The 9,668-nt window shown below is 47.1% G+C and overlaps 1 protein-coding gene across 2 annotated transcripts; it reads right to left on the minus strand.

The window, feature by feature from the left end:
* Positions 1-221: 221 nt before the first annotated feature.
* LOC121395085 (serine/arginine repetitive matrix protein 2-like) lies at positions 222-7,261 on the minus strand. Of its 2 annotated transcripts, none has more exons than XM_041567645.1 (2): positions 5,462-7,261; positions 222-1,866 (listed from the first exon to the last, which is right to left on the minus strand). In XM_041567645.1, the coding sequence occupies exons 1-2, from the start codon at positions 7,062-7,064 to the stop codon at positions 1,214-1,216; spliced, it is 2,256 nt and encodes a 751-aa protein (XP_041423579.1). In that variant the 5' UTR covers positions 7,065-7,261; the 3' UTR covers positions 222-1,213. The 2 variants fall into 2 exon arrangements, with proteins under 2 accessions (XP_041423579.1, XP_041423578.1); XM_041567644.1 differs by lacking the exon at positions 222-1,866 and adding an exon at positions 1,880-2,977.
* Between the last annotated feature and the right edge of the window lie 2,407 nt (positions 7,262-9,668).

Raw genomic sequence — 9,668 nt, forward strand, 5'->3', positions numbered from 1 at the left:
AGTTCAGCAGCACCAACTTTAATTTTTTTTTTTAATATTCATTTTTTTTTTATTTTACTTTTTTTATTTTACTACCGCTGTAGTAGTGTATAAGTTGACCTTTTAGGCATTATTTGCCCTGTAGGCATGACAGAGGCAAGGTCGGTACCTGTATCAGCCCTTACCAGCTAACCAACAACCCCCCTTCCTCCAGTCCCCCTTTAATAAAATACAACAAATCATTTTTTGGATGAAAAGGCCGCAGAACAATTTTATTATAACAAGTAGTATTGTAGTACAAAACACACTACTATAAATGATAACATATTAACATAGCATACGATCACAATAGTATTTGTATAACAAACAGTAAACCTGAATACCTACGTATTGTAGTAGAACTTTATAACTGCACAACGCAACAGCGCTGCCAGCTGCCATAGTAGCCTGTAACCCATCTGCTACCCAACCAAATGCTATTCGTGTGGTGTTTTGTTACCCCTGAGGTGACAGGCCTCCCAGCTACCCATTAACCCTGCAACTCCCGTGCTCACACACCTATTGGTTCCTGGACTCCATGATCCCGCCGTATCCTTATCCAATCAAATATCTATAGGGGAGGGTGGGTGGGAGTTTTCCTTTGCTGCTACAAAATGGAGTGGGGGGCGGCAACCTCAGTCCCCCCCCTTTTATCCTGCCCTACGTCACTTTTGCCCGCTCCTTTAGCTACCCAATCCCCTACAAACAACTAGGAGGGGCTTCTCCACCTCTAGCTCTGTCATGCCCCTGCTTCCCTAGGCTGTGCCCTGTGTCATTGGGTTACTTGACAGAGGCAAGGTCGGTACCTGTATCAGCCCTTACCAGCTAACCAACAACCCCCCTTCCTCCAGTCCCCCTTTAATAAAATACAACAAATCATTTTTTGGATGAAAAGGCCGCAGAACAATTTTATTATAACAAGTAGTATTGTAGTACAAAACACACTACTATAAATGATAACATATTAACATAGCATACGATCACAATAGTATTTGTATAACAAACAGTAAACCTGAATACCTACGTATTGTAGTAGAACTTTATAACTGCACAACGCAACAGCGCTGCCAGCTGCCATAGTAGCCTGTAACCCATCTGCTACCCAACCAAATGCTATTCGTGTGGTGTTTTGTTACCCCTGAGGTGACAGGCCTCCCAGCTACCCATTAACCCTGCAACTCCCGTGCTCACACACCTATTGGTTCCTGGACTCCATGATCCCGCCACCCGCGCGTGCACTTGACACCTTAAGAGCACCGCGCACCGCCAAACAAAACTCCAGGGCCCTTTCAATCCCTTCTGCGATGGCCAAAGTAAAGAGAGCCATACCAATATCGGAGAGGTGTACCCCATCTGTGGAAAAGCAACTCTTTGTTTTGTTTTCTAGATCCCTATGTCTGACAACTATGCCACCTGACTTACGTATAAAGATTGAGAGTAATTTATTCACCTTCCCCCTGCTCCTGTCTATGGCTGGTATGTCCCGTGCAAACCTCCATACCAACCGGGGGGTTATCTCTGACCACACTAATATTATGCCGGGGAACAGTGACCGAATTCTATCAACATCCTGCTTCATCATGATGACTAGATCCCTTTGTGCAACCAAGCCCAGGTCATTCCCCCCAACGTGTATTACCAGTATATCCGGACGCTGTTCCACCTTGGCCAACCTGACTAGGGTAGGCCATACTCCTGACCATCTTAGACCAGGAAAACCAAACCATTTGACTGAGATGCGGTCCTCCGGAAAGCCCAGCTGCAATGCGGTCCCTTGGAGAACTGCGGCTCTCCTTCTGGCCCGACTGATGAACGAATGTCCCAACAACCATACCATGGTTTTGCCACCTGAAAACACAACAAAATAACCATGAGTGACATGAACAGAAAACCCAACAAATGTTTGTTTTTTTTTTTTTTTTTTTTTTTTTTTTTATATAGTGTCTTGATTCGACTTGCTCTGTGTAAAAACCATGTAGAGCCTCCTAGACCAGCAAGCCTGGCCGTATATAGCTGAGGAAACGTTTGGACTCCCATCTCCCAATTTTCATGACCATCCGCTCTCCTAAACCGAGACCGGCTGCTTCAGTCGCTGCCCCTATGCGAAATGAATGTGTCCCAAACTCTTTTGGGTTAACTCCAACACTGTCCAAAGATTTTTTTAAGATGTTATTAAACTGAAAACGGGTCAATGGCATCCCATCCTCATGCTGCAGAAAAACTTTGCCACACACTCCTCGCAAATGTAAAAAACGACTGACACAGCCAACTGGGCAGGTTGCCCCACCATCAACTTTGAACAACACAATATCCTTCCCTTTTCCCAATGAATCCGTTTTGGACTGCCTCAAACGGATTGTGATTTTATCTTGAAACACTTTTACATCCTGGAGCAACAAGCCACCTTGTGAGGTTTTGCTTTTACTGACCAACTCGCCTACCCTGAAGGCTCCGAAGAATGCCAGTGCAAAAGCTGCCCTAAACAATTGCACCTCATAACCTGAATAACAGCATTGATCCAAGACTCCCTGGAGCCGTGTCAGCAGTTGAAAGGATATGGGCCGTCGTGTATCTTTGGAGTGTCTACTTTTTCTAACCCCTTTTAGCGCTTGCCTGATGATGAATTCTTTTGTCAGGTCCTCTTCGCCTCGCAGTTTGAACTGGAACGCCAGTCCTGCCATGCGCTTATCAATAAAAGCTGCTGACTTACCCTGCTCTGTGAGCCAGACCACATACCAAATGAGACCAGCGCGCCTATCCTCCCTGGTAGTAAAACCGCCAGCCCAGCCAGTCAGTTGATTCCATTCCTCCCACGCCTTACCATAAGCAGTCCATGTTGCCTTGGCTAAGGAAACCTTTACAAGCTCCAGCAGTCTACGCTCGCCAGCTGCCAAAGCTGCTGTGGAAATTGGCATGGCCGCGGTGCTGCTTCCGGCGCTGCCTCCCGAAAACGCTCCCACTGAAAGCGAGACAGTGCATCAGCGATGACATTCTTTTTTCCTGGTATGTGCACTGCTCTACAATGTACATTTAACTGAAGGCACCGGAGGACCAGTGTCCGTAATAATCTCAGAACTGGGGGTGATGATGCGGACCAACTATTGATGGCCTGAACTACTGTCATATTATCCGAATGAAAAACGATCCTACAGTCTCTTAATATGTGTTCCCACACGTACATAGCCACTACAATTGGGAACAGTTCCAAAAACGCTATGTTGGAGCCTAGTTCAGACTCCCTCCACTCACATGGCCATGGCGCGGCGCACCATTGTCCCGCCAGGTAAGCTCCAAAACCAAAACCCCCCGCTGCGTCTGTAAAAAGTTGCATGTCCTGTGCTGACTTCTCCTTGGCCTGAAAAAGTACTGTCCCATTAAAATCTCTCAGGAAGTGTCCCCATACTGCTAGGTCTGCCTTAACCTCCTTATTAACATGTATATGATGATGTGGGGCCCGAGCCCCAACTGTAGCTAAAGACAACCTCCTGCAGAAGACTCTGCCCACTGGAATAATCCTGCAGGCGAAATTCAATTTACCAAGCAGTGATTGAATCTGCCTCAAAGTAGCCCGATTTGCCCGTTTCATTGACTCTACTGCCTGTTGTAGTTCAATAACTTTGTTAGTTGGGAGCCTGCATTCCCCTGCTACCGAATCAATTTGAATTCCCAGGAACTGAATGGATGTAGTGGGTCCCTCTGTCTTATCCCTAGCTAGGGGTACCCCAAATGCCTTTGTTATTTCCTGTAATGTCTGCAAGAGGTGAAAGCACATATCACTGTTGGCTGGGCCGATGCATAGAAAGTCATCCAAATAATGCACAACGGAGTAACAGCTTGCCGTGGACTTGACAACCCACTCCAGAAAAGAACTAAACATTTCAAAATAGGCACAGGAGATAGAGCATCCCATTGGCAGACAGAGATCTACGAAAAAGGCCCCATCAAGCCAACAACCCAGTAAGTGGTGACAATCCGGGTGTATAGGTAGCAATCGGAAAGCCGACTCAATGTCGGCTTTTGCCATAAGGGCTCCCCATCCTGCTCTCTGTACCAATTTTACTGCTTGATCGAATGATGTGTATGACACAGAGCTTAGGTCTTTGTCAATGTCATCATTAACTGAGCTACCCTTGGGATGTGACAGATGATGGATCAGCCGGAATTTACCCGGCTCCTTTTTTGGTACCACACCCAAGGGTGAAATTCTCAAGTTGTGCAGGGGCAGGCTAGAAAAGGGGCCCGCCATCCTGCCCAACTCAATTTCTTTAAACAATTTTTGGTGGATTATCTCTGGAAATTGTTCTGCGGACTTGAGATTCCGCGGGGCCCCCGAGACCTCTCTGTCCTTGAATGGTATCCTGAATCCCTCCCGAAAACCCTGTTCAATGGCCTCTGCGTCCCCTCTCTTACCGTAGCGGTTTAGCCAAGGCAGCATCACGTCTAACTTCACTGGTGTCTTGCCCTTTGGTAGCCTCAACCTGCTTTCCTGATGCCTTTCCCCGCTTGAAACACCTGCTATATGAGTGTGAGCCCCCACAACCGGAGCACTCATGCTTGAACCTGCATGAATTCCCCCACTTGCATTGGCTATCATTAAACTGCCAGCAGTATCCAAATTTGATCGGGGCCGAGGTGCCAGCTTGCTGTGCCCCGGCCCCCCTCTGAAAGGGAGATGATTTTTGCGCCATCATAAGTTTGAGCCAGAGGGTAATGTCCATCTGGTCCCATCTCATGGTTGGGTTGGCCGCTAGCCTTTGGCGAAATTGTTCGTCGTAGCGCCACCATGCCAACCCACCATAAACCCGGAAGGCCTCCCAGATACCATCTACGTAACAAAAAAGAGCTGAGCATTTTTCAGGAGCTTTTTCCCCGATAATGCTGGCTAGGATACAAAAGGCTCGGAGCCAGTTACCAAATGTTTTGGGGAGCTTTCTATATCTTTTTTGTTTCTCTTCTTCTTCTTTTTTACTATCTTTTTTGTCGTCCTCTTTTAGCTCGATAATCTCCTCCAGTGGAAGGAGGGAGAAAATCTCTACAAACTCTCCTTTCCATATCTTTTCCTTGACCTCTGCCTTAATATGCACCCCCAGTGGGCCTGCGAACGATAGGTACGCATTCTGCCGGGCTGTATCGGGGATCCCGTGTGCTATGGCATCTCTTTCCGATTCTCTCTCTTTTTTACCTTCCTCTGTCTCATTCAATGCCACAACTGACCCCTTTGCTGGTATCCCTGTGGCCACCATTTCTATTGTGTTCGTACTGACCTCCACCCCTGCCTGACCCACAGTTGGACCGGCTGACTCTTCCCTTGTGTGCAGTGGTGCCCATGCCCTAGCTGGCCCGCCTGAGTTACCCTTTTCCCAGCTTGACAAAATCTGCTGAATGCTGTGCAATAGTGACTCAGTACCCTGATTGTGTGACTTGTGCGGTACACTTTGCTCACCTCCAGGCCCACTGGCCGTGGCTGCGCCCTGGGCCGTCAAGCTGCTCGACATCCTGTTGCTCCTGGGGGGATGTTGCTTTTGAACCGTGTCTGGTTGAACTCTGTCATGGCTGGTGGACCGCCTCCTCCGTGTCCCATCCTTGGACGTTACGCTCCTTGCTCGCGATGCTTCCCTTTCAGACATTCTTGGGCTGTTCCTGCAAGAAAAATGACAGCAAGAGTGCCCCTCCCTGTGCGAGTAACTCCTAGAGGGAGACCTACTACTGCGTTCCCACCTACTGACTCGAGCTGTCTGCGAGCATGCTTGAGCCGTGACGTCCCTCCTGCTGCTCCTGACAGAGCTATGGCTATGCTCCCGCCGTACTCTCCTGCTATTATCCCTGCTTCTTGAACGGCTTCTATTACGGGGAGCCGGTGACCTTTCCCTTGTGGGGGTGATGGGATCCCTGCCTTGTCTGGACACCCTTACAGTGCTTCTACGTGCGGAAGTTGGGTCCTGACGCCAACCTCGCCTCCCTGTTGGCGTGCCCACCCTACGTTCTCCTGACTCCCGGTGGTGTATCTGAGCTGTGATTACTCTGCCACCCTGTGCCTGGCCAGCCGTTGACATGGATGCCGGCCTCCCTGGCCTGGTAAAATCATTTTTCCTGACTGGTGGTGAAGTCCTTGGCCGAACACGGCTTAGCCGACGCCTTGCTGATGTGCTAGGGCTGGGAGTGGAACAGGCCTGGGAGGGGTTAGAATGTGTGGGGGAACATGGAATGGACTGCTCCCCCCGTTCTATGTCCATGAGAACTGATGCTCTGGGGCTGCTGACTATATCAGCTGTGGCTGCTCCTGGAAGAGGGGAGGGGGAAAGCTCTCCATGCTGCTCATCCCTTAATGCTGTTGCTGCAGCCGTTTTTGGAGTGTGCTTCTCCCCCCTCCTCCCCCCTGCCATGTGTTGGGGGCTGTCGCATCCCTCTACAATTCCTGTGCCCGTGATGGTTAATGAATGAGGGGAGGAGGAGAGCCCTACTCTCTGTTCTTCCCTTGCTGCTGCTGTGTGCGGAGCGGGCTCCTTCCCCCTCCCCCCTCCCTCCACCGCAGAAGCTGCGTGCGGTGAGAGGGCGCATACACGCCTGATGGATGGGCCTGAACTTGTTGCTGGAGGAGAGGAGGGGGAGACAGCCCTTTGCCTGTCTTCCGTAACTAATGCAGACGCTGCTGCCGGAGGAGCAGGCTTTCTACCCCTCCTTCCTCTCACTGCTGCCTGCGTCACGTGATCTGGCGGCTCAGTTACTTGCCTGCTTCCTGGGCCCCTGCGACGCGTGTTAGCTGCCGTCGGCTTCATCTTGGCAGCAGGTACCGTGGATCGGAGCGTCAGTCCTCCCCTGCTTGGGCTTGCACTGATCCTCCTGGCTCGACTCCGCAATCCTCCAGTGCCCTGGGGGCTTAGCCGTGCTGGGGGTCTTGTTCGACGGGTTGGGCGGGTGGCTGGTCGTGCGGGTTCACCTCTCCCCAGAAGATCCTGCAGCTGCTGCTGTAGCCATCCTGGATCCTGCTGAGAAGCTGCGTCTCGGAATCTCCTGACCAGATCAGCCAGCTCCTGGTTCACCTCCATGGTAAGCAGAGTTTTCCTTTGCTGCTACAAAATGGAGTGGGGGGCGGCAACCTCAGTCCCCCCCCTTTTATCCTGCCCTACGTCACTTTTGCCCGCTCCTTTAGCTACCCAATCCCCTACAAACAACTAGGAGGGGCTTCTCCACCTCTAGCTCTGTCATGCCCCTGCTTCCCTAGGCTGTGCCCTGTGTCATTGGGTTACTTTATTTGCACACTGTTTTCTTCAACCCGCCATCTAGCTGTGTGACCTTGTTCACATTCTGTCTAAATATCCATAATATTACCGTCTCCAGAAAAAATACCGGAGTGACTTTTTTCAAGCAGCCATAATATATTTTACGTAATCCGTATCCACCGCTGTAGTAGTGTATACGTTGACCTTGTAGGCATTGTTTGCCCAGTTTTTTTGGCCGCAGCCACTGAAGCACAGAGGCCAGAAAAAATATGCCATATAAATGCTGAAAATAGTCATTTTTTGCCATACGTTGACTCAACGTATATGGCAAAAAATGACTATTTTCAGCATTTATATGGCATATTTTTTCTGGCAACTGTGCTTCAGTGGCTGCAACCAAAAAAACTGGGCAAACAATGTCTACAAGGTCAACGTATGGCGAAAAATTACTATTTTCAGCATTTATATGGCATATTTTTTCTGGCAACTGTGCTTCAGTGGCTGCGTCCAAAAAAACTGGGCAAACAATGCCTACAAGGTCAACGTATGGCAGTTGTTTAAAGAGAACAGTAGATTACTAGCCAGCAAAGCTACCTAAGCTAAAATGTCCCTCAAATCCCTGCAGACTTCTGTCCCTCCAATACAGAGCAGTATCAAGCAGATTACTAGCCAGCAAATTTACTATCATCTGTCCCTGAAATCACTAACAGCTCTCCCCCTACACTATCTCTTCCAAGCACACACAGGCAGATTTTTCAGATACATTTTTGCCCTTGATCCCCCTCTGGCATGCCACTGTCCAGGTCGTTGCACCCTTTAAACAACTTTAAAATCATTTTTCTGGCCAGAAATTTTTTTTTTAGATGTTAAAGTTCGCCTTCCCATTGAAGTCTATGGGGTTCGCGAACCGTTCGCGAACCGCTCGCATTTTTGCGAAAGTTCGCGAATATGTTCGCGAACTTTTTTTCCGACGTTCGCTACATCCCTAACCCAGAATAAGAATATAAGAATATTTAAAACTATATAATCGATTATTTACATAACTGTTTAGGATGCATGCCTGTCTATGGGCCAAATAACATCTGATATCTCAAATGTTTTATTCTATAGACTCAAAGACTCAAGCAGAATAAAGACATACAATGCTTTGCCTTGGTTACAATTTCTAACTTTCTTCTATGAGCAAAACACAATTTGCCATGTGGGACATACATGCATTATATTTTATTAGTGATATAATTGATTTTTCTAAAATGAAACTGTAAGGTAATTAAATAGGTGCTTTACATTCATGTATTCATTGTAATAAGGACATAATAATGTTGATTTTACCATGAGGATTTTTTATAGTAATTTCTTAAAAATATGGGATATTACAGAGAACTGAAAGTAACATAAATGTTCTAAATAAACAAAATCAAATGTTTTTAGTCTCACAATACTTTGCCTACTGCTCCCCTAATTTCTTTGGTACACTGCATTATCATACATTTTGTCACAATGCATGCTATCATGACATAAGTCGACATACATCCCCAAAAAAACAGAACCCATTTCAATTATTTCTAGGTATGGTACATAATAGAACTCATAAATTAATTTAAAAAAGCACAACATGGTGTGCTAAAAATATGAATACCACGAAAACCAAAAATGTGAGGTTTTTGGGACAATAACTAGCAAAAAAACTACCAGCCTCTATGAGGGCTGTGACACTGATGCAAGTGGCTTGGCATTTACTAATGTGCAATAGTGTCCTACAATACCATGTGTCTCTCAGTGCATGTACACTGCCTTGCAAAAGTATTCAGCCCCTTGGCTTTTTACCTATTTTGTTACATTCCAACCTGAAATTTAAATGTTTCTTAATCTTATTTTATGTGATGGATCTGCACAAAATAGTCTAAGTTGGTGATGTGAAATGAGAAAAATGTATATAAAAAAAGAATTAAAAAAATAAAAAACTGAAAATTGGCATGTGCATATGTATTCACTCCCTTTGCCATGAAGCCCCTAAAAAATCCTTGTGCAACCAATTACCTTCAAAAGTCACATAATTAGTGAAATGAAGTCCAGCTGTGTGCAATCTAAGTGTCACATGATCTGTCAGTATAACCACACCTTTTCTGACATGGTACCACAACAATGGTACCACAACAAACCTGAGAGAGGGCCTCCCACCAAAACTCACAGATGGGGCAAGGAGGGCATTAATCAGAGAGGCAGCACAGAGACCAAAGGTAACCCTGAAGGATTTGCAGAGTTCCACAGCAGAGACTGGAGTATCTGTCCATAGGACCACAAATAAGCTGTACAATCCATAGAGCTGGGCTTTATGGAAGAGTGGCCAGAAAAAAAGCCAATGTTTTTAAAAATAAGAAGGCCCATTTAGAGTTTGCCAAGAGGCATGTGGCAACTCCCCAAATGTAT

Source organism: Xenopus laevis, chromosome 6S (assembly GCF_017654675.1).
Source record: "Xenopus laevis strain J_2021 chromosome 6S, Xenopus_laevis_v10.1, whole genome shotgun sequence".
NCBI lineage: Eukaryota > Metazoa > Chordata > Amphibia > Anura > Pipidae > Xenopus > Xenopus laevis.

Coding starts and splice junctions, on each gene's coding strand:
- LOC121395085 (XM_041567644.1), bottom strand. CDS start 7,064: ATGGAGGTGAACCAGGAGCTGGCTGATCTGGTCAGGAGATTCCGAGAC. Junction 2,978..5,461: donor CACGGCCAGTGGGCCTGGAG/GTGAGCAAAGTG, acceptor TCTCGCTTTCAG/TGGGAGCGTTTTCGGGAGGC.